Here is a 26,267-nt window from a genome sequence, read left to right as displayed (position 1 = left end):
AGAGTGAGTTTCCGAAACACATCCAATTTTGGGGACCAGGCATTAATGACGCCGTCTGTACATCCGCGCGATGCGCGGGAAAAATGAATATATATCTCTATATATACATAAATTTAAGAGAGAAAAATATAACTTAAAGTGGAAAAAAAATTGTCTGCGAAGAAAAAAGTAAGAACAAAGAGAGTTTAGGGAAGGGATCTAGACTAAAAAGAAAAAAAAGGTTTTGAGCCCGCGCGAAGCGCGAGCGAAAAACCTAGTATAACATAATATAAGATGCTTATAATCAAAATTACATCAATTCAGAAGGATCAAAATCCATGGTCGAAACGTCTTAGCGATTATCTGACCAAACCAATGGTCGTATTGTTATGACGATTATTATAGCCAGTTGGGTCGTTAAAGTCTTAACTGTTAATTTGATTAATTATAATTATTGGCGAAGTAAATGTTACTTGCTCGGTTTATTTATATGAAGTTTGACAGTCGCCTTGTTATTAGAAATATAACTATCATTTTTATTTATTACAACATTAAAGAATTATCTAACCTGATCTAATTAGCTATGTATTCCTTAATAAATTACTCCTTGGCAGTATTACGCTTCTGTTTATAGCTTGGATAAATTATGCAAATATCGTTTCGATAAGTCAACTCGGAGAAAGCGGAATTAAATTCCGGAGTAGGAGGGGGAGGCGGAGGAAGATGAGGAGGGGAAAATGAAAGAGGCGAGGGAGGGTACGGGTTGTCGACCGCTCTAATAAACATTATATTCACGCCAGTGATGTAACAATACGGATCTCGTAATGAAGAAAGTAACGCGGTAGAAGTTCGATGCACCGATGCACGTGATTGATAGCGCGTTATTCGAGCTGGCGGTCTTAAACGCGATTTCGACAAACAATGATTTTTGCCAAGAGTATTTATATTTAACAGGCGTGTATTTATCCATTACTCTGTTTGACTTTCTACCGGTGTGTTTATAAATAATACAATTAATTATTAAATTAACATAATTTATAACTAATACGTATACGTATATTAGAGAGTAATACGTATATGTATATTAGAGAGTCATTCGTAATATTAATATATTATTTTACACATTATTAATTAATTTCGTTATTATTACCTATTTCAATAAATGTAATTCAACAAGCTAGATGTGTAGGCGCGTGCGTGCGTGCGTGCGTGCGTGCGTGCGTGCGTGTGTGTGTGTGTGTGTGTGTGTGTGTGTGTGTGTGTGTGTGTGTGTGTGTGTGTGTGTGTGTGTGTGCGTGCGTGTGTGTGTGTGTGCTCTCTCTAAGAATCAAAGAATGATATATCATTCAAAAGTGAGTGAAATGCAAGTGCAACGAAAAGTGAAAATTGAGCTTGTGCACTTTGAGTGATTCGCCACTCTAAGAAAAAGAGTAAAATTGCGCTCTACAAGTTGGGGTGAAATCGCCATTCACTCCATTTGAGTGAAAGGGAATTCTTTTCAAGTGCAGTAGATCAGTGTGTTCATAGGAATAAATTATGTCACTCTACAATTTTGAGTATAAGAAAATTTCACTCTGTTAGAGTCATTTATCAGTCGATCTTTAGTGAATCGTGGTTTACTATAGCTTAAGAGTAAGATCGTATCACTCCGATAGAGTAGCCGCTCTAAAAATTTGAGTGAAAAATTCACTCCTATCTTATGAGTGCCCGCATTTACTCAAATTAGAGTGACAAACCTCTCTTTTGGAATGAATATCACAATCACTCCAATATATTAATAGTGAAACCACTCTATGAGATTTATAAAGAGTGTGTGTGTCATACGTTTCGTTTACTATCCTGATTTATTTATGACTATTTTTTTGTTTGTTTTATCCTTCCGCAGCCGCTTATTTCAAATTTCCGTCGCTAAGAAGCGTCGGGCACCGATACTTTGATATTAGTAATCGAGCGCGAGCGTGAGGTATCGATATTTTAAAGCGTCCCTAGTCACGTCCGCCTGTTAAATTCGCGAAAGTTTGCAGAGCGCGTCGGTGATTAGAGAGATTAAAGGGAAACATTTTATCGTAAACGATTCGAGAGAATTTAATTCGCTTGAAAGCTTTCGGGGTGAGCGAGCGTTTGCGAAGTTGCGTCGGCGAAATTCGCGAACGAGCGAATTCGCAGACGAGAGAGAGAGAGAGAGAGAGAGAGAGAGAGAGAGAGAGAGAGAGAGAGAGAGAGAGAGAGGAGAGAGAGAGAGAGAGAGAGAGAGAGAGAGAGAGAGAGAGAGAGAGAGAGAGAGAGAGAGGAGAGAGAGAGAGAGAGAGAGAGAGGAGAGAGAGAGAGAGAGAGAGAGAGAGATGAGAGAGAGAGAGAGAGAGAGAGAGAGAGAGAGAGAGAAGAGGAGAGACGAGAAGAGAGAGAGAGAGAGGAGAGAGAGAGAGAGAGAGAGAGGGGAGGAGGAAGAGAGAATGAGGGGTAAAGCGCGCGTTTTCGATAGGCCGCGTTGAATTTTGCGGCGCTTTCATCGTTTAATCGAATCTTCTGCTCCGTATTGAGATCGCGATCGAAACCGCTTGCGCGCGCGGCGCGCCGCATCGATCGACGCGATTTAACAAATCGAACGAGCGCCTCCGCCGTTATTCGCAACATTTCGTTCATCAAATCACGATATCGTTTGATTACACATTTCGAATGGATTGATAATTTCGGCGGCGGAACATCCCGCCGTGTTCCCGGAACTTTCATTCGCTCTTTATTTTTTCGGAATTTATCTGGCGAAATTTAATTGAAAATTACGTATTTCTTAATTTGACCCAGACTGAAGATATTCTTCCCTCTTCTCTCTTTCTTTCTTTCTCTATAATCGATACCAATTTAATATAAAAACGTGAAAAATAACGCGCAACAAACTGACAAATTACTCGGGCCATCGGGATTATTTATAAAGTTTAAACAGCCCGGTGAACTTTGTGAATTCGGAGCCGCGCGGATTAATTTATGAAACGTCAATTTATTAATTAAGCACGCTCGGCCGGGCACGGTGAGTCGAGCAGTCGCTTTATTATTAATCGGTCTATTATGTTACACACGCCCGCAGAGTCACGGCGATTGATATTTCGTTTGCAGTCGCCAGTCCACTCTTTCGTATTTCGCACGTGACACACAATTGCCGCTCGTTTTCGTCGTGACGTCAACGTCGCGCGTCGCGTACAATTGCAATTATTTGCGGCGTTTACCTTTGGCGTTCAAATGTACCTTGCTAAAATACACGCGATTTTACGAGTGTTACAAATTACGCGTAAAACGCACGCGTGCGAATTTCTCTTTAATATATCATAAGTTCGGAGATATTTTTTTCTCTCTCAATTTTTCAGGCAATCCGTTGAGTAAAGATCCGTTTATTTCCTGTCAGTGACACGCGCGTAGAGATTAATGCGTTATCGAATCATCAGTAACACTTGCGATAATTAAATATATAATATATTTGTGTATTTTACGTTGGTGATTTTTCTTCAGGTGCAGGTTTACGTGAGAAAGAAATAATTACTGCAAATCTATCGATGCGCGAAATTTGTATAATTATATTTTTGTATGCAGTTAACGAAAGACTCAGCTCGCTCTCCTCGATCGCCGATCCGTGAACAACTTTAACGCGCGGCCCATAGATCCGCGTCGGGAGATAAAAGCGGCGAAGTTATGCGGCTCTCTCGCGCATACCGGGTGTCCTTGCGGAATGAAAGTACTTGGGAAACGTGACCTCTCCTGTTCCATGTATGAGTAATGCCTAGCCTGTGCTTAGCCTAAGCGGCGTTTCGAGATTCCAGCCGACTGGTCACAATCGAGTGAGGAATGCGCTTTTCTATTAGCGATCATTATCATAAAAACATAGTAATAGATAAATAGCTAGGTGGATACGCAGAGAGAAATGCCGATGAAGTCAAAGACCTGCAAAAGAATTCGCAGATTTGCGTATTTTAAAATTTAGTATAAGTCGTGGATTCGCATATTATCAAATATTAATTAGTAGTTTGATTACAATAATATTGAATATTATTAACATTATTGTATATTGTGATGGTATTTTATTTGCTGTTACTTATTTCGTTATCGTCAGTGTGAGAAATACGATCGACGATGTTCAAGAGAGAGACTCCTAATTTATGGTAACTTTATTAAATCGACTTGTATACACATATGTTTATTTTAATGAACATCCGTGGAATTACGTGACCGTCTAATCATCGCTGTTTGGTTTTTCTCCTTTTAGATCGGGAGACCGCGATAATATCGAACGTGCGTCGTGATCGAGCACGGGAAAGCAGGACGGCCACGTGAGATCCGGTCTCGGGAAGACGGGAAAATATGAGCATCTTGTGAAGCCGGGAAAAGCGGAGTTTTTATCATGGAGACCGAGGAGCTCACCAGGCTCGTCGACGAGATTTACAAGGTAAGTGACGAATCCTTTCGATCGAGCGGATCGATCGAGCGCACTTACTTTCAATTATCGAACAGTCATGCCCGGATTGACAAGGAAAATACAAATTTCAAGTTGAATTGGAAAGTAGTTGAAATAAGTGCAATTCCGATATACGATTATCGTTGAAGAACGAAAGTACGTTTATATACGTTGCACGAGAACGCGTAAGAATCTAAACGACGATTGACTTTTTCGAAATTTTATACAATTTTAAGCCTTGCCCGATAAATTTCTCCGAAATCCGCATTTTTTAGAAGATCATTTAAAAGATTAACTTTGTAATCAGGGTCCTCGGGATGTCCGGCATAATTATCGCGACGGTACCCGGCTACGGTCCCCGAACGACGCCTCGTTACGATCTCTCGGAGATCGCATCGAAATAACAAGGTAACCGCTGGTTAACCCCGTTATCACGCGGCCGGGAGTTTATGGGGTCCCGTCGCTGACAAGCGAGCCCCATGGCGCGAGTATATCACGCTGCGCGCAGTTATGTTTCAGCAGGGTTATTCAAGCCAGGTGTACCGGGGAGAACGGGGGTATGCGCGTGGTTATTAATTGGCTTCCGATCTACACGCACCTCCCCTTCGCGCGTGCCGATCGTTTTCGTGTATGGAGGGTGCGCGTGCGGGGTACAAAGAGGGTGCGCCGTTACAGAATGTCCCTATTTTCTCTAACCGTACATTCCTTGGCTAATACGTATATATGTATACACATATATATATAACATATAATTATACATAATATATATAATTAATTAATTAATTTTGCAAAATTGATAATGGATGGATTAATTTCACAGCGTATACGTACCCGCCTTAGGCATACAGCGGTTATTACAAACTTGGCATGGAAATACGTAAAATAAAGTATAAATTTGAAATTTGAAATACGAGACGTGTTACGATATACGGCGTTCCCTTCGGGGATGAAGTTCCTTCCACATATTTCGATGAATCAATTTTTGCAAAAATTAATACAATAGAAATCTGCACGCAGTTGCTTAATATTAGCGCGCGAGTGTTTCTTTCCTTCGTTTATAACTTTGTGCTTCTCCCTCGGCACGCAATCCCGCGAAAAAATTCCGCCTTTAGAAACTTCGTTTACACACTTCCGTGAGCCCGTCCTGCAGGAATTTCCTACAGGATTTCTTGCGAATCTCCGGATCGATATTTGGGTCGCGAAATCACTCGGCTTGAAAAGCGTCGAGGGACGTCTTTCACTCCATTTCCACGACATATCGGCCTTATGTGACCCTCTTCTCCCTTTCTCTGGGCCCTAGGAAACAGTTAAAAAGGAGGACACGTGTTAACGATCGACCGGTCCACGTGGCTTAACGAGGTCGTGTTCGTTATGCATGTTCATTAGAGCGTTCATTATGACCACTTGTCACCCCCGAACAAACCTGGAGTCCTTATAACGGCTAACAATGAGAGGATTAATTTTTAATATATATATCTTTCTTTCTTCTTTTCTAGTTTCCCTCTGCGATGAAGCACCAGCGGTGAATTAATCTTTTTTTTACGTTCCTGCCGTAGAGGAAAAAATTCATTAGCATGTCGCAATATGGCGCTATTCGGCGCAGTAAGCGGCGCGAGATCGCTGATATCTACGTTTCCTTTGCTTCTTTTTTCCGCTCCTTTTTTTAATAAAGTGATTTGCGTCTCTTTCTGTCTTTCTGTTTGATTTATGATTGGCGAAGGGACGTCCTACGTTTAAAGGGAAAACACGATCAAAATGTGAAATAAGATTTATATTATAATATAATAAGTCAATATACATTTCTCAAAACAAATTTACATAATAATACTATTATATAATATACAGAAAAGTAATACGATATAAAAATTATAAGAAAGTTTTATCGTAATTTATATAGGGGAGACCGGGACAAACTTGACACTAGGCTTTTTGCCAATTTAAATCTATCGTAGAAACTTGCCTTTCCTACTGTAAATGTGTCTTTAAGTGCCAGTATTATCAACGGAATTTGGTGACATTCTGAGTTATGGTGTAATTTTTAGCGCGACATAAACGTTTTTGATGGTGAAAAGTAATTTTTCTGATCTCTCGAAAATGTCTACTCTTTCATCGAGCTTTACTCTTGCGAATCTACCGGTAAGTGATTTTGATGAGAAATTCGATGCTCTATACGAATCCGATAATAGTTTTTGCATATTTTCAAAATTTGTATATTTTTGAAGTAACAAAAGTGAAAAACGACGTTCGGGGCAAAGTTCGACACCGTTTTATCGGTTCCCAATAACAAACGATGCTTGTCATGCAGCTATATGGCCCATGACAAATGTGTGCGCACGTCTAATCGCGAATTTACTTGCATAAATTGTTTTTCAGACATGAGTTTAGATGAAAATAATTGAATGTTCAACAATTTTTGTTCTCATTATTTTCAATGATTGTTTTACTTAATTCCGAACTTTTGTACTTTCTAAATATACGATAAACAATGTATGTTTAGTTTTAGACAATAAAAAATAAGTTCCAGATCAAATTCTGTCGATCAGACAAAGTGTCGAGTTTGCCCCGGCATTTTTCAATTTGAAAATTTGTCTTTGCGTCACTTTTCCTTTCCTGGGGACAAAACTAAGCAACGTGCAGTAAAACTTCCTTAAGCAATTTTGTACCTGAAGGAACACTTTTTAAATGTGTACCATTAAATTTGCTTGAAAATTTTAATTAATTGTTAAAAATTGCGTTTGAAAAAATCGTGTCGAGTTTACCCCGGTCTCCCCTACAGATAAATTTATTCTCTTTTTCTTTCGTATAACTAAACATTATAAATTGTAAATTACCTTGTAAATTATAAAAAAGATTACAGGGAATAAATGAGGCAATCGGAGCCAAGCGCGGTAATCAATGCGCAGACAAATTATAATAATAAAAAAACGAACGTTTCGACACTTTTTTTGTGTCATCTTCAGCGTATAAGAAGTTACATAAATTCGTAACGATATAAAGAATTACATGAAAATCAAGACGAAGTAGTGGATAAAAAGGCGCAGTCAATACGTAAAATAAAACAGTGAATTAAATTCATACGGATGTACAGTCGTAAGTCCAGATATGCCGGTATGCACTTGCTCCATATCCATCGCATCTTAGATTTAAGCTCTCAGGTTGGAAGACCAGGCAGAAAAAGGGAAGATTCGATTGCCCTATCTATACCATAAAAAGGAGTCGCAATGTGATAAGGACGCAATTTATCCATGTTCTAATCAAATAACTAATACATTTAATTACGGAGCAATTACAGACCGGGAAGTCGCATTGTAACAAAGAGCCTGTCACTCTGACACGTCGCGAGTGAGTGAGGCATTGGTGGGAAGGTTAACATAATAAAAGCCGGTGTATACATCGGAGGTGGGGATAAAAGATTAGAAGCTGTATAGATGTATAGATACGTTAAGGGAGTCTCTCTCACGCGATTATGAAAATAACTCTTAAATTTCCGTAACAAGGAATTTACGGCGCTTTGGAGTATCGCGATTTATTAAGGAATAGCCGTGGTTTACCTCGAAACATGCATTATACATTAACGTAATCGGAGAATAGGTACATGATTTAAATATTTCTTGCATCAATCAAGGCGGGAAACGACGAGGTTCATCGACCGTAACATCTTTTTTACAAAATGTCTTACTCGAGTTAGATTTATTTTAACGTTGCTACAACTCCCCTGATTTACGGCGAATGCTCAGACACAATAACTTTTGACTTGCGATAAATATTATGACAACGAGTGTCTTACATGACTTACATAATTCGAATCGACGTAGACAAAACAACAAAAAGGGAGAAAGAAATAGCCGATTATAAAGAGCATTGTAAATCCTGCAATTGCGCAGTATTCATGCGGGGAACAAATTCGGCAATTTACTATAAAAATTATTTGTGCTTTAACGTTTCGACCTCGCTGCAAAAAAAATGTCGAAATTTTACGACCGATTCGGGAAAAGGAAAATCCGGCGCGGTCGTTTCGATCGCTTTCATTATTATTATTTCAGCGTTGTGTCGTGAAATTTTTTATTTATCAACAGCGTGTTCGAATCGAACGCGGATAAATAAAAAACGCATTGAAAGCTTTAAATAAAATGATATTTGCAGGAGAGCCTTGTTTATCATTTATCTGTAATGTTACTCCTTTATTTATTTATATTATTATTAAACATGTTCTTTGTTTTGTGTGCATATGTTTTTCCATAAAATTATAAATATTTTATATTGATTTTTATGAATGTATGTGTATATAGTGCCTATATTTAAAAAGAAGGTAAAAAAAAGTGCCAAGTACACGCAATGTATTTTGTAAATTCAATCGAAAAATTATCTCACAAAATTGTCTCACAAAAATTGTCTCACAAAATTGTCTCACAAAAATTGTCTCACAAAATTATTAAATTACAAAATTGTTATTTTATTCAATCCAAGTGATATCTACCTCGAAAAAACCTAAATAACAAGTGGTATCTATTTAAAAAAAAAATACGTGAAATTATTTAATACTGCGCCAATTACAAAGAGAGAATATATATATATATATACTAATATTAGTATATATATATACCTTAACAAAATTATTTTTATATCACGAAATTGCGTTACCAAACTCAATCTAAGTGATATATACCTTAACAAAATTATATCACAAAATTGTTTTACCTAACTCAACCTAAGTGATATGTTATTTCAAAAAAATATATGAAATCTTTAAATTACGCCAACTACAAAGAGAATATATATATTGCTTTGAAAAATAATTGTAGTGCAACTGCTCTTAAAAAATAAAACAAAATTGTGTTACCTAACTCAACCCAAGTGGTATGTATCTTTGTATTCCTGAGGATCTTTCTATCAACCCAAGTGGTAGTAGTTTTAATTCTCCTTGATAAAATTATAATATTACAAAGAATCATTTAATCATTTTAATCACAAAGAATTAAAGAGGTAACATTATAAAATAAAAATATTTAATTAAAATAAAATAAATAAATTTTTCTTGTAAAAAACTTGGCGCTGCTTTTTTAAGATTAATCTAGACAAACTTGCATAGGTGCATAAGCATATGCATAAAGAGATGGATTGGTCTATTTCCTTTTGCACATATATATGAACCAATCAATTTCTTACGCTTATGTTTATGCGCGATGCAAATTTGTCTGGATAGACTTTAAAAAAGCAGCGCCAAGTTTTTTACAAGAAAAATTTATTTATTTTATTTTAATTAAATATTTTTATTTTATAATGTTACCTCTTTAATTCTTTGTGATTAAAATGATTAAATGATTCTTTGTAATATTATAATTTTATCAAGGAGAATTAAAACTACTACCACTTGGGTTGATAGAAAGATCCTCAGGAATACAAAGATACATACCACTTGGGTTGAGTTAGGTAACACAATTTTGTTTTATTTTTTAAGAGCAGTTGCACTACAATTATTTTTCAAAGCAATATATATATTCTCTTTGTAGTTGGCGTAATTTAAAGATTTCATATATTTTTTTGAAATAACATATCACTTAGGTTGAGTTAGGTAAAACAATTTTGTGATATAATTTTGTTAAGGTATATATCACTTAGATTGAGTTTGGTAACGCAATTTCGTGATATAAAAATAATTTTGTTAAGGTATATATATATATATATATATATATATATATATTCTCTCTTTGTAATTGGCGCAGTATTAAATAATTTCACGTATTTTTTTTTTAAATAGATACCACTTGTTATTTAGGTTTTTTCGAGGTAGATATCACTTGGATTGAATAAAATAACAATTTTGTAATTTAATAATTTTGTGAGACAATTTTTGTGAGACAATTTTGTGAGACAATTTTTGTGAGACAATTTTGTGAGATAATTTTTCGATTGAATTTACAAAATACATTGCGTGTACTTGGCACTTTTTTTTACCTTTTTTAAAAAAGGTAATTTTGTACTGATATCACCTATTTTGTAGTGTTAAGCAAGGATCTGCAAAACATTTTTATTTTTTATTTTTTAATTATTTACAAAATTAGCAATAACAACAAATACATAAAAATTAATAATATTTAAGTAAAAGTAAATTATACATTTCTCACAAAAATTGAAGGAACACTAAATTTATCTTTAAAAATAGGCAAAACTCGAGCAGCGGTAACTTTGTTAAAAATGAATAAAATTTAAATTTCAAGCTTAAAACCTCTACTTTCGAAAGGTTACTATTATTCGTCCAATTTTTATTATGTCTAGACATAATTTTAATTCAGCGGATTTTTATTATGTCATGACATAATTTTAATTCTGCCGCTAGGGAATTTTTAAGTCGATTCTTATGAATCAAGCTTGAATTTGATGTCTAGGTGTCCCAGGTTGCCGATAACGAAGTCCACATAGTGCGCTCCATAGTTTTCGGTGTCCAGGTGTATTAATACCTTGAATTCGATGTCCACGTGTTCCAGGTTGCCGATGACGGGTTCCAGATAGTGCGCTCCATAGTTTTCGGTGTCCAGGTGTAATAATACGTTGAATTCGATGTCTAGGTGTCCCACGTTGCCGATGACGAGGTCCACATAGTGCGCTCCGTAGTTTTCGGTGTCTACGTGTATTAATACCTTGAATTCGATATCTACGTGTCCTACATTTAGATTTAAAGTTATTAATACACCTAGACACCAAAAACTACAAAGCGCACTATGTGAACCTCATCATCGGCAACCTGGGACACGTAGACATCGAATTCGAGGTATTATTACACCTAGACACCGAAAATTACGGAGCGCGCTATCTGGACCTCGTCATCAGCAACCTGGGACACCTAGACATCAATTTCAAGGTATTAATACACGTAGACACCGAAAACTACGGAGCGTACTATGTGGACCTCGTCATCGGCAACCTGGGACACCTAGACATCGAATTCAAGGTATTAATACACGTAGACACCGAAAACTACGGAGCTCACTATCTAGACATCGTCATCGGCAACCTGGGACACCTAGACATCGCATTCAACGTATTATTACACCTGGACACCGAAAACTACGAAGCGCACTATGTGGACCTTGTCATCGGCAACCTGGGACACCTAGACATCGAATTCAACGTACGATTACACCTGGACACCGAAAACTATGAAGCGCACTATCTGGATCCCGTCATCGGCAACCTGGGACACGTGGACATCGAATTCAACGTATTATTACACCTGGACACCGAAAACTATGAAGCGCACTATCTGGACCTCGTCATCGGCAACCTAGGATACCTAGACATCGAATTCAAGCTTGATTCATAAGAATCGACTTAAAAATTCCCTAGCGGCACTTTCTGCCAAGCGTAGGGTTCCTTCTTTTCCGGCAGCGGTGGTAATACGATGTAAGGATACGAAATCTCTCCAGATAAACATGAAACAATTGACTCAATATGTATTATATATATATACCTAATTTACCTAAATAGAAATATTTCTCCTGACCGATAAGTCTATCGACCTAATTTAATTTACCTACTAGATCGATCGAAATACGCGCGCGATATCGAAACTGGCGATACCTGCGCCGCCAGTGTCGAAAAAGTGAAAGCGACATTTCTCTGTTATCTGTTTGTTACATGTATGTTATAATATATTGAATTGAGAGCGTTGACGTAGACGTATCTTAATAAAAAATTTTCACATTTGGACTTTGCGTCACAATATCTCCGCTCGTAGGGCACGTAGCGGAAAATATTATAGGAGATACCCCCCCAAAGTCGACAGTGCCTATATGTAGAGAATTAAAAAGAAGCTAAATAATGAAAGTTTTTCTTGTCAGATGTAGACACGATTAAAATACCTACTATAAAATTTGTGTCTTTTTATAAATATATTCTTTTAATTATTTTGCATATAAAAGTGTTTAAGAAAGATAATCGAAAAGTGAATACTCTTTACGGAATATTTCTAATTTATAATGTATTTCGGCATTACATGAAAGAAATAACGTTTTAAAACATTTTAAGCGTTTTAAGCATTTTACTTTCAATTTTTGCAAAATGACATAGCAAAAATGCAAGAAGAGTCATCTGCATTACTCAAACTGAATAAGACTATCTTTGTCTTTAACATGGTTAATTTTTCGACCTGTAAAATAGGTTGATTAGACATTTTATTTAGCCTGGTAAGCTACGCCAAGTCTCCAAGTCTTGAATTTTTTTAAACACTCGGTACATATTTAAACATCGTCGATTTTTTTCGACTTGTTGCTCACTTGATTTATCGAAAAACTCGTGCAGAAGGGAAGAGGATGGCGCGTCATTGGCGTAAAATATTCCGGTGGAAATCAAACAAGGGATGGACTGCATAAACGAGCTGAACTCGCGGTGCATCTGTCGGCGCGGGCTGCGGAATATCCGGAGTTATTACATGTCCGAATTGCAAGGTAAATATTTTGCCGGTCGCGGCGCGCCCTCGCTCGCACGCTGTTTTGCATCGGATGCGAGATAAAACGTCCGCGTTCACGAAATCAGGATGTAAATATTGCAATAAAAACCGTGACGCTTCAAAACCGTGATGCGCACGTGACGTGTCGAGATCGATCCCGGAAATCTAGTCGTGGCGTTCGGGTGGCACGATGGAATTGTTATCTGTCATACGAATGACCCATTATATTCAAATGTTCCATTTCAAATGTTACTTAACTGTTAATTAACAATTTCGTTACGAACAAGAGCCAATAACTATAAATCTTGGAGTCACGATTAACGTCAATATCACGTGAGATCGACAAGGCTCGATGCGGAGATTGGATGAGCCTGCGTTACTTTCCTACCAGAAATAAAAATATCAGAGATAAAAAAAGATTGTGATGACGATATCCTCCAAAACCTTCCTCTTAAATTTTTATCCGATGAAAGATTAAAATCTCGCGGAAGGTCAAGTTTGTCGAATTAAAATTCGACGCGATGTAGATAGTGTACCAATGCAAATTATTTGTCTCTCTTGAAATTCCGGAGCCGCTTCTTTCTCATTCCCTTCACCGAGGCTTCGATTCAAGGATACTCTTGGCAGGGAAATATACTATGATTTTATGACGCATTAAGCGGGACGGAGACGAGAGTGTGGAGAGAGAAGGAGAAGAAAAAAGTTTGTTACGCGAGGAACCAGGAGAGAGAGCGTAAAAGAGAGGAAGGAGAGAACTGAGAGGAGGAATGTAGATTCCATCTACCGCGCCCAGGTCGAGATGGTCGTTCATAAATATTCATACGGGATTCCTGAAGCCAGGAAAACATCCATTCCTGCAGAAGCGCACGTGTGCCCGCTTCCCCCCTCGTGTGCATTCGGTAATTTTGCGGCCGGCCAATGGAAAAGCGCCGAGCAGCGGCGGGGAAAAATGCTGGAATTACGACTTTTCCGCCGAGATCCTTCGCGGAGGTCGCGCTTTGTAAAAACATGAATTTCCCAACGTGAATTTTTAACGCGCGTTTATGGGCCATCTTTTCTATTGTTCTCTCATTCTGCAACATGAAAATATAATTTTGCCAAAAGTGAGAAAAATACTATATAATCTCATGTATGGCTAAATACTTTGAATTCTATTTGATTCAGTTTTTGCCGCTATCTAGATAAAATTATCTAGATAATCATTTAGATAAGAAAATAAAATGATCTTTATCTTTACCTAGATGAAAAAAATACAAATATTTATTTTGATGTTACCTTAGATGAAAAATTATGTCATCTTATCTAAAAATTATCTAAGATGGGGATTTTCATTCTTTCTGTATTTCTTTATTTTAAATTGAATTGGATTCCAGAACGTTATATAAAATTGTTTAAAGATCTATCTTTAAAAGTAGATTATTTATATTGCAAAAAAGGCATTAGGGGAGACCGGAGCTCGTTGGCACCGTTTTCACAATTTCGGCATTTGAGTTTTTATACAACTAATTATCATGATTAAACAGTACTAATATGATAGAGAGAACCTTTCTCTACATTTTCATGCCAGGAACGCGCCTGTATACTGTATAGTTTCTTTGTGATAAGTGAAATACGAACATGCTGCATTGAAGCCAACTTGCCCCGATAGTAGGGTAAGTTGGCTATGCAACAAAAGTCCATGTTAAATTAATAAAAACGTAATAGAAACACAAAACGGGTAACAGATACATACTTCTTGATAAAGATTGTATCTTTTAAAGTTATTTTGTAATGATCGAACAGCAAAATGCTGTTGCAGAAAAAAAATTGTAAACTATTTTAGATGTAGCTTTTTCTTCAACATAAAAATATTAATATAAATATATATATCTAGCTTTTATCAGCATTGTAGGTAGCAAATCACATACACAGGTCTCACGCGCGCGGCAACAACAAGTCAAGCTAAGCGTGCCTTGATATGAGCCAACATACGCCATCCCTATATACGTTTGATTTCAGTCATTTTATTACAATAAATTACTGTTGTTCCTCAAAATAACATGTCGTATAGTAACAGAAACGTTTCTTTTAACTATTGATACGTCACTTTGATTTACTTCTCAAGCTGAAGAACATTAATACGATATTTTGAAACGCTCGAAAATTTACTTGCTACCTCTTGAATCAGAATTTTCTCTTTTTCTATTGTAATACTTGTTTGATTAAAATAAAACTTTGGGAAAAGTACCTATGTCATATAAAAGATATTTTGTGATAACTTTGCTATTGTTTTTTTCGCTATGAATACATAAACGGAACGCATTGCCAACTTGCCTCTTGTGCCAACGAGCCCCGGTCTCCCCTACTTGAATACAAGAATCCATACTCGAAGTCAATACTCGAAAACAGATCAACTTCTAGTAGCAGCGGAGAAGATTTCTTCCGCGACATTGAAAGAAAAAGTGAAAATATTAAACAAACAATTATTAAATCGTAGCACTTTCGTATTTGGAATCTAAATCAAAGGAACTCCAATCTCATAAATTTTCCAAATGTTAAAAATATTTTCCTTAAATATAATACATTCTTACCACTGTCGGCGCTCATAAAACATCTTTTTAGTTTAACACAACAATAATATACCCCGAAATCGATAATCAGACAAAATATTCGAACAATTTTTATTTTTGAGAAATGAAAACTTAAAATTGTGAGTACTGTTTTAATATCTCTTTTATGATCTACGTAATTTTTTCTATAAATTTTTATGAATAGTTTTTTATGAACAGAAATTATCTAAAAAAATTATCTGGATAAACCAATGATAATCATCTCATCTCTCATCTAGATTAATGAAAAACAAAATCATCTTTTATCTCATCTAATTGTAAGAAGAATTTACGAATTTTTATCTTATCTTTATCTAGATTATTTCGGAATCGTCTAAGACAATCACTGCGTATCCTAATCCTATATGTGACACGCTATTTTCATTTAGCGGATACTCGTCGTTTTAAGACCGCGAACCCTGGAAATTTTAAGGATGCATCGCGAGAGAGATACGCAGTTGAATGAGGATCGCGCTTTGACGGTCGGCTCGCGTGTAAAAAGATCGGATCACAGGATCGTAATAACTTTACTGGTGAAAACACGCGGCCTCGCAAGACCGCGGAGGCGGTGAAAGCGAAAACGCGATAAATCTGACAACGGTCGCCCGGGACAGTCGGGGAGAATCCCTTTCTGACAGTTAAAAAACATCCTGTTTACGGATGCGGCGGGATCCATCTTCGGAAAAGCGCCACGGATTGCGCGCAAATATGCTGCCTCGCCTTTGTGAAAATTATGTTTAAACTTCGTACAACCGCTAATAATGTTTTAACGCGGTCGAATAATTCTCACCGGTGAATTATTAATAATATTATCGAAATAATATGGAGGTCGATTAAATATTAACATTCTGAGTTGGGCTAATAAAGTTATCATTATTGATTACTGTTATTACTACGATAATAAATGAACGATGTATGATACCTACAATAAATTAATTATATATTAATTTTATAGAATTTGTATGACAAAAAAAGGTATATACCTTTTCGTACGTGTCACTTAAAAATATTTAATAATATTTTATAATATTTTCACTCGAGAGTAATGAATCATTCCTTGCGATTGATCCTACAAAATTCTGGACTCTATAACTATAACTGTAACAACGGTCGGTGAAAGGAGGAATGGTGAATAATCGGGATAATAAAACCCCGCATCTCAATGGAAAAAGCGTAATGGTCGGGCATGAGAGTAACTGTTTATGGACGATCAGGAAGGTTAATCGAGTAAATCAAAGTAGGAGTGAGTCAGAGAGTGAATTTCAAATCATTTATCCCGCTCTCTTAGTTATGCGATCTCAAAGTCAATGTATTTAATTTGGCGCGGACTGATTCGATATTCCAACAAACTACGTACATATATCGCTGTTACAAATAGACGATTAGGGACTAAGTCATTGTGCGAAGTGTTTTCTGCAGGAATGGGACGCGTTATTATGCCCGGTAGAATCGCATTTCGCAATGCCCATCCGCGGGTTTTCCGTGATAATGACACGTAGAAAGTTAATAATTAAAGATGTTCGCGGTTGATGCTTTCACGCGCCGGAGATACCTCCTCCTCTCCCCTGCCACGGCCGAGACCGCGGTTTGTAATTGCGCATAAAGCTATAACGAGATCGTTCACCCCGCAACAAATCGGACGTAACCGACTTCGCTCGCGATGGCTAACACCAGTTTCCAATCAGGCAATATTGCTTCTCAACCGCTCGTGTTCGTCTCGTTTCGGCGCCGACCAGGCATTTCGATTGATTTCCCAAGTTCCGAAACATTTTCGAGCAGTCTTAAAAGCGGCATTTGAATTCTCACATTCATGGATTCTCGGATCTCACAGTTTATCGGAAATTCCGATGTTTATTGTAGATTTTTAGAGCCCAGGTTCGGGCTCATCAAGATCCACTAGATCAATTATTCTTAAATAATCTTGAAATTTTTGTAGTATCTTAAAAATGACACAGATTCTTAAATCTTACACAGAATTTTCCAAAAATTCCATTTATTATGATCTTTGTTCTTGTTATAAGCGCCAAACTGACACTTGTTTAGTATAACAGTTATTAGTTGAACGTTGCTTTCGTCGGTTACAAGTCATCTTAAAGTTATACACATCGTTGACATGTGCAGAATTCCACTCAAGAGCACACTTTCAAATTGGTCCTACACAAGAGTGACATTCCCAGCGTGTCCGCATAAACAGACGCAACCAAGCACTTTACAACACACGAATTTTGATACACGGTTTTGTAATAATTTTAATGCTACAACTTTGCGCTCCTATCATAGTAAATTTTATGTCCTATCCACTGAGGATAGGATCTCAACCAAGATCGAAATGTTTGGTTTATAATAGATTACCATCTTAGAAATAAATACTTTTATCTGAGATATGAATAATTGAAGTTTTTATGTATAGTATAGATTACACATATATGTATGTTTTGACAATATAGTATTTAAAACTTAGTTACGAATTTAATACATTAGGCTCCATGGCCCGATAACTTTATATTTTCCTTTGAATTTAATTCAGAGTAAGTCTCTTTTTAATTTTAATTATATCTAAAAAATTTAATTTTAGTATAGATATATATTTCTTGCGAAAGAAGTCTCCTTAGAAATTTTGAGACAGTTTGAACAGTTGCGAAACAATCTTTGTATATCTCAAGTTTTTAATCTCTTTTAGATATAATTTTTAAATAACTCTTGTATGTAATAAAAGCTTAAAAATTTCGCAATATTAAATCTTTAAGATTTTTAATCTCTGTACGTTTAACATTTTTTAATTCTTAACATTAATTTTAAATTCTGAGGTTTTAGAGATTTAGAAAAGGAACGTAGGAATCAAGGAAGTTAGATATCTGTCCGAGCTTCTGAAAGTTGCGTATTTATAATTTCTTTGCTAGTTTATGTTAGGTGTGAGATGGTAGGATTGTGTTACATCGAAGAAAGTACGGCCCTGGATCGGGCCCCGTTTTAATCACAAACTCGCCACGAGAAGTGGCCGATCTCCTCTGGAGTGGCCGGGCGAAAGCGACTTTCTCGTCGTTCGGCGCAATCTTTCGCATTCCGCTCTTTACAATTCCGCGTATCGTTTCTCGCCAAGTCAATGGTTTTCTTCACGCATTTTCAACGTATTAGCGTGGAAAACGCGATCGTCCAAAATTTCGCATTTACATGAACCGGTTAAGAACATACGAATGTTCGATACTCGTATTACTAACAATTAATTCGACCCAATTTCGAGGAACGATAAATAATTGATTCTTCGACACGTTCTCTCGAAGGGAAGACAAAATTACCAAAACTTTTTTGCTTAATCTTAACTGACAGTTCTATCCCATAATACTAAAATATTCCTTTAAAAAACGGACAAGTTAATTAAGAATTTGTTAAATAAAATTGGGACTCGTGATGAGAATTTGTTAAATAAGATTGCGAATCGCGCTTGAGAGACTCGAATATCTCGTTCCACCGTAATGGCCTTATCCCGCGATAAGGAGGAGTGCTGATTGCATTGCACTTATTTTGCCGGGAAAGCACGTGGTCTTCCAGGTAGTTTCTGCGAAGCCGCTAGAAACCAGTTGGTCGACTGACCCACCTGGGACCACCTACGACCTTCTGCAACGCAATGGCGTACACCGCGATTGTGCTTCGCGCTGCAGTTGCACAACCAGTCCCGGTGCAACACGGCATGAGCACCACGAGCGAAATTACCGTGCACCTTTCTATTTGCTCGTGGAACACTAGCGAGCCACGGGATCTCGGAACCTCGGGTATCCGAATCCTCGGGACTTTTAGATCCTGAACAATGCAATTTCCAAGATCTACTTTTGCGATCGCGTTACTCTCGAATTCGTGTAAGCGAAATTCTCCCAGTCTTATTGTCGGCCAAATCCCTCCGGTCTTTCAATTTTACCTGATTTTCCCTCATTGAAGTATCAAGAATCTCTTTATCCCCCGGATGTTTTCGGATCTCTCTCTTCTTCGGAAATTTGAGTTCGGCGATGATTCTCAATGTTTGGAATCGTAAATGGGTTTCGCGAATCTTTACTCTCGCTTTGAGCAACTTGCACCTCGGATTTTGAATTTTTATAGCCGCGGACGCACGAACTTGAAACGCTCGAAAGTTCGCGAACGCGCAAACTTTTTGATTCTTGTAAAGTTCGTACGGCCGCACGGTAGTCGTTCCCAGGTCGTTAAATTCGTAGGTACTATAATCTCGACTCGTTGGGGATGCTCCGGGCGTTGGTTGATGCAATTTTCAGGCTATCTCATCGGGAAAACCGGGCACGTTGCTACCGATGCACGCATTTATCTCCGTGAATTTCTGGGTGCGCGCTATTTATTTATTAAAAATTTCATTTTGATCGCGTACGTGCTTGCGCATCCCTTGCAGGAGATAAATAAATGAGCGATATAGAGTTTTTGGAAAAGGAGAGGTAGGGAGAGGGAATGACGGGGAGTAAGATCTCCCGAGGAAACTCAATTTCCCGATCTTCGAGCGAGACTTTCCTTCGAGCTTTATTCCTGCTACTCGCGTAAATCTCCGCGCACTTTTTTTTCAGGAGGACTTTCTGTTTCTTTTCTCTGTTTTTTGTCCATTGTCGGGAAACGAAGAGGACAACTTCGCTCGGGGGAACTTTCCGCTCGATCCGCTCCAAGTGGCCCGCCCGGAGTTTTCCCGAATGAATTTTCGACACGTCGACCTCTATTCGCGTAAACGCGCGTGAAAATTCAAAGTTCTGAAATCAAAGTTCCTGAGAATACGGTGTTCCGAGAGACTCTTAAGGAGTTTTTATTCTTAAAAAGCTAGTAACGTCGAAAGAATTTCTTTTCGTCACGGGATGAGGCAGCTTACGCGGGATTCGTTACCGAAAGCTTTTTTTTCTACAAATATATAATCTGTGTTTTTCGTAGAGCCGAAAAGTTTCGCCACGTATCGTGTCCGCGAAAAATTCTTTGGGTTTTCGTTCCGTTAGCTTTACGGCAGCTAACGCGATTACTCGCGGAAGAGCCAATTAATGATAATTACGCGTTATCGGGCTCACCCGGATTATTCGTGCACGCCGTTCAGTTAACTTTACGTATTGACGCTCACGGAGTCCCCGGGCTTAATTAGGACCAAAACTCATTAAAGCCCGCGAGTGTCTCTAATTTGTCAAGGCCCGTCGGGGAGATGGAGATGCAGGGAGTGGCAAGGAGAGCTTTCGTTTCCGTCCCGCAACGAAACGATTAAATGGCGTCGTCTGTCGGTAACATATGTGCAATTATAAAGGCGCTGCTTGCAGATGACGTTCTTAAATGAGTATTTAAGGGTCCGTAGCGGATAGCGGATGTGAATACGTAAGGATTACATCTGTTTTATCAGAGGGGTAGGTGGGTAGAGTCTCAATCTCATTCTGAGGAAAGTTTCATTTCGGTTGATTGATGTCTCTGCGACTAAAGGTCAGATTTTAGTGAAATTCAGCTACCTTTGCGGCAAGCGTACCAAGAAAATGTTCCAGGAATGGGAATCAGAAATATGTTGTAATTACCCGTTATATTAAAACTTGTTTGTAAAACTTATTATCATCAAAATACAGTCTGGATATTCTTAATGGCGGAAGAAAATTTCTCAGACATGTTTGCAATAGAATTAGCGATAGGATTAAGTATCTTATAAGTAGATTTAAATCTATTGGTGTAGTTTCGAACTCTCTATGATTACTTACAAAAGATTCGATTCTTTATAATAAAAATTATAAGTACATTGCGAATACAGGGACTCATTCAAAACTAACTAGTCGGGATCGATTAGGTACTTATTCTTATGAATATTACTCGAATCTTAAAAAATGGATCTTGATTATTGGATTTGACTCGGATTTTTAAGTGTATACTGAACTTGATCCATTTCTAAATAGGACGCACTCATGCATCTTCCATACAATGATTGCTTTATTATATAGGGTGTTTTTTAAGTAAGCACAAAAAATTGAAGGGGATATTCCGTGACTTATATTTTAGAAAGAAAAAGTCCTATGAATGTATGCTCTAAACTGCTTCGTTTTCAAAATACAGGGTGTCAAAGATGCACGCCCCTAGTGGATCTAAAAATGTTTCATCGGTACTGGAAAAGGGTTCTTAATACCACATGTACGCATACCAAATTTGAATAAAATATTTTTAAACATTTTTCAGATTTTCGAAATTTTTATACTTTTTTTACAACTTTGAATATCCCCTTCAATTTTTTGTACTTACTTAGGAAGCACCCTGTATACATATGTATGTGTATGTATGTATCTCGAATAAACTAGTTTTAGATGAGAGAAGGGGATGTGCCGCGTGACGGAATACCCTGTTGTTTTCCCGTCGAGAAAAGAAAAATAATTCGCAACGACGCCAATTCGAAACGGGCGCATTGACCTTTGTTGCACCTCGGCTGTACACACACACGCGCGCGATTACGTTTGCATAAGATTGCGAAACGATACAGGCCGTGCTTACGTGTGCAATCGTGCGCGCCAAAAATTCGACCGGTTTGACACGTCGGTTTTCCTTGGTAACGGTATATCGGCTGCTATCGCTTCCACCTCCTACAGGTCGTTCCAGGTGAATACACGCGGCTTTCTTCTGTCTCTCTTTCTCCCCCCTCTCTCTCTCTCTTTCTCTCTTTCTCTTTCTCTGTCTCCCTCCTTCATCCGCGCCTTCTGGTTTTCTTTTATTAGAAACTGCTCGACATATAGTTTTTCTTCCTACGTAAACTATTTAATTAACTGATTATATTGATCTAGGCCTTGTAACCCGATTTTCGCCCCCACACTCTTTCTTTTTCCACACATGTGATTATACAGTACCATAAATGATACTCGTCGACATGCGGGGTGCGGCATAAGTTCTGGAATTCATTAATTATCTCGCGTGCGAGAATTGTAAAAAAGGACATTTTATATCAAAGCAGAACATGCTTCCGTTCTAGTTAATAGGCTGCCATTAAAAAAACAGTAGAATAACAACGATCACTTGGTTGAGTTTGTTTTAGCTCACAGATAATTGTTTTTTTAGAAGTGTCTAGAAAGTCGAAGATCTAGCCAGGCAATTTTCGAGACAACTTTCATACAAAACGCGAGGAGTCTGTTATCATTACTATACGTTTTACGAAACGTGTGTTGGAAACGTCACGGAAGTTACGGTGTCTTGGCTTACGGCTCTGTGGCCGGTATGTGATAACACCGAGGAACGGAAGAGTCCGCTATTATGTCGCTGAACGAGTCGCTGTGGTTGAGAGGCGCTGCGGCCATTTTCACTCTCCTGGCCAGAAACGGGCTGCATTTTTATACGTTCACTGCGGCAACGTCATTCTCTCTCTCGCTGCGGCATGCGGCAGTTAGGCTCTTTCCCCGTTTAACGGTGACCGCGGTGAATTACGACCGCAGGATTCGCTCCTTCGAGAGGATTCTCGAGCAAGACCATCCACCGGTAAATCCACGCTCAGGAGGTCACCGGGTCGTCCTGGCGAACCCATATCCCTCTGTCTCTTTCTTTCTATTTCTCCCTGTCCGGCCTCACGTTTTTTTGAATGGCGGTGGAAATAAATGGCTATTAAATTGCGCGATAATTGGTTATTCTCGAACAATATTGATTAACCGCAGTCAAAGTCGTTAATCGTGCAATCACGGATAAATTATCAATAACAAACCGCATCTAGTATTCATAAAGTCAATCTCAGGCGGGCTCTGCTTTAGAAAATGTTTGATCTAAGACCACCAGGATACATCTTTGATTTACGAAAAGGATATCTCGCGAACAGTCGTCCGAGAAAAATTTCTCGTAAATGAATCCACTCGAAGAGTCCGATTTCAAGGTCGTAACCGCTGTTCATCACGATACATTTTGTGCACGCAGAAAATGGATTTTTGTCGAGTAAGTAGGAGTGGTCATCGAGTAAGAGAAGAATCGCACGCGGATGTTCGCGCACGGCCACACATACGCGAAATTCATGCAACGCTATCCCGTTAGTCGACATTCATCGGCTTGGACTTCATCTCCGGCTTCCCTGCGTCCTCTCTTTTTCTCTCACTCTTTTTTCTCTCTTTCCTGCTCTCTTCGGAGTGGCCGTCTGCCAATAAGAGATGTTAGAGGAGGGCCGCGTCCATTTCGCTCGCTGTGCCCAGTTATGCGGACTGTAACGGAATCGGCCGACTAAATTTACCGCGGCCTTATCGATCACGGCGCGGACTTTCGGTCCCCGTCGACCGGCGACGACACTTTTTACTTTGCCGTAAATCTCGAAAAAGCAGATCGAGCCGTCGCGATTTATGGCGCGCACTTGAAGTCATAAGCCGCGTTAGAGACCGGGAATTTTCGCGATAAAATAATAAATGGCGATTGCCATAAATATCGGAGAGTGAAATAAGTGAACGACGCGGCCAACATGAACGGCAAATGAGTAACGTAAATAAAGTAAATGGCGCAAACGACGTATGCAAATAACATGGATAAAATAATAATAATATTAACGTAAACAAACTTGATAAAGTTACAAAAAAATAAAGGTAAAAAGATAAAACGTCTTGACCAGAAAAGAAGACAAACGCAATCGACAGTGTGAGAATTCCTCTGTGTGCCCTCACAACGTGTGGAAATTTGGGAAAGAGTACCGAAGAAAATTATACGGAGTCTAGCGCTTATCCGCGTTACGTAACGCGTCGTCGAGTCGTGGCACGCGTCTTAATAGGCTTTACCAATCTCGTACGTATGTACGTGCTCCACGCGACCATACAGCGAGATATTCATCTCGTGGTACGCGGGGAGGAGCGGTCGATTCCCTATCGTTCGTTCACATCCCGTGTATACATTCTTTCACGGCAATGGCCCGATTTTGCCTCGCAGCGTCCCGACGTCCGTCTAAGTTACGTAAGAATGTGGCCGACATCGTCCAGCGTGCCACGAAAACGAGACTTCTCTTCGGAGCTACGACCTCCGGCCTTAACGCTAAAACTATCGAAGAATAACCTGTAGGGGAGAAGGAGGCACTTTAGGACAGAGGCAGTTTAGGACATCTCGAATAAAGAACAAATTTGTCACTTTTTTTCATGTTGAACGCATTTTTCGATTAGCAACCGGTCAATAAACAAACTTCACATGAGAGCTTCCGCGCTGTTAGCTGTCAAACTAACTTACAAGTTAGTGATTTTCGCTGGCTGTTATAATTATTTTAGCTCGCAAATATAAGTATTGTTATATTAAACTATTGCTCAAAAAGAAATTCACTTGTAAGTTCTGGCTATAATTATATGTTTTGCGTTGTAATGAACAAAATACAACGACATAAAAGAGTTGGTATGAAATATTACGTTTTCTTTTTTCAAGTTAGGGTTGGGGCAGTATTGGACAAAGAGAAATTTAAGAGAAAGAAAGAGAAAAAAAGAGAAATTTGTGAGACTAATTCTTACCTTAATTAAGGTTCCAATAGGTGGACACTTGTGTTTATTTGATTGCCTATACTACAAATTACCTACTGTATTGTTAAAGAAAAAAATATATTAAAAGAGGTTTTTGTGTAAGATGCGCCTAGCAAGAGATTTATTACTTTTAATAAATAAAATAAGAAGACGAGAATTATTTCGGTTTTTTATTATCAGTCCTAAACTACCCCAGCGGCGTCCTAAACTTCCCCTCCAGGGAGGCAGAATAGGACAGAAGCAATATTTTTTTAAAAGGTAAAAACAACGCATTACTCTCAAATGTGTTTGTTTTACCATATACGTTTATATTGAGCATTAACAACCAAATTAACTTATATAATTGAGTCAAAGAACCAATTTCTTAAAAATTGAAAAAGATATGAACTTAAAAAAAAAGTGTCCTACAGTGCCCCCCTCTCCCCTACTTATTTCTACAGAGAAGTCAAAATAAAAAAAAAACAAATTTATAAAATTAATTATCTGCATATTTTAATAAAAGTCAGAGAAAATTTCAGAAATTATGATGTTTTAGAAATGAATAATAATTATCTACATTATTTAAAAAAATGTCAAACAATTTATTTTGACCCACTTCGTAATTCTAGTGTCAATACAATGGTCATCATTTATATTAAATCTTTAAATCACGATTTTTACCGCTTGCATTATTATCTAAATATTAAAATAAAGAGAATGTGCAATTAAATCACAGGCGCGGTCGGACGTAAATTGAAGCACGGATGTTCACGCGTGATTCAGCAAATTGTTTTCGCGAACCGTTAATGAAGCCGCGAGTAACAAGTTCGAAGAATACCGTTGCTTTCGTGCAGCGGATTTTCAAGCGCAGGAAACGCAGAAGATAATTGGTGCGCTATCGAATCGACGACGGCGTCGTTACCTTTCGACGCACCTGACGCGACGGTCTCACCCCCTGCTCTCGCAATGCGCCGCCGCCGAGACCCCCCAGGCAATGTGAAAGTCGGGGGTGAGCCGAGTTTAATTTAGCCGTCACGCTCTTACCGGGATCGATACATCGTAACCGCATCAGCGGAGTTACGCCTCGTGAGTGCCACCTTAACTTCGACAGTGACGCGACTCTGCCGAAAGGAAAGGAAACCCCAAACCAGATCCCGCTTCCGGAACGACGCCCCGACTCATCCATGACGCCGCGCCGCGCCGCGCCGGCGGCACGGCGGAAACCGCCCCGGGGGATCGGCGGACGATCCCTTGAGCGCTCTTGCACGTTTCGGGAAAACATTGATCTTAACTCCAAGTTGACTTAACCGAGATTTTAGGACTTACATTATCGCGATGGTGCGTGTAAAGCCAAAGATTAGAACACGCGAGAAATGAAGATTTAGGAAGAT

At 38.4% G+C, this 26,267-nt stretch overlaps 1 protein-coding gene across 1 annotated transcript in view; it reads left to right on the top strand.

The window, feature by feature from the left end:
* LOC139779590 (BAR/IMD domain-containing adapter protein 2-like) overlaps window positions 1–26,267 on the top strand; it is a 110,693-nt gene that overhangs the window by 5,988 nt on the left and 78,438 nt on the right. The window contains exon 2 of the mRNA XM_071717991.1: window positions 4,232–4,411. Within this exon, the coding sequence (XP_071574092.1) occupies window positions 4,367–4,411 (45 nt within the window). The 5' untranslated portion in view covers window positions 4,232–4,366. The remainder of the gene's footprint in view (window positions 1–4,231; window positions 4,412–26,267) is intronic.

The sequence above is a fragment of the Temnothorax nylanderi genome, unplaced genomic scaffold (genome assembly GCF_030848795.1).
Source record: "Temnothorax nylanderi isolate EJ_2023f unplaced genomic scaffold, tnyl_v1.0 TNYL_tig0233_pilon, whole genome shotgun sequence".
NCBI lineage: Eukaryota > Metazoa > Arthropoda > Insecta > Hymenoptera > Formicidae > Temnothorax > Temnothorax nylanderi.
This window is presented reverse-complemented; position numbering and strand designations above follow the sequence as displayed.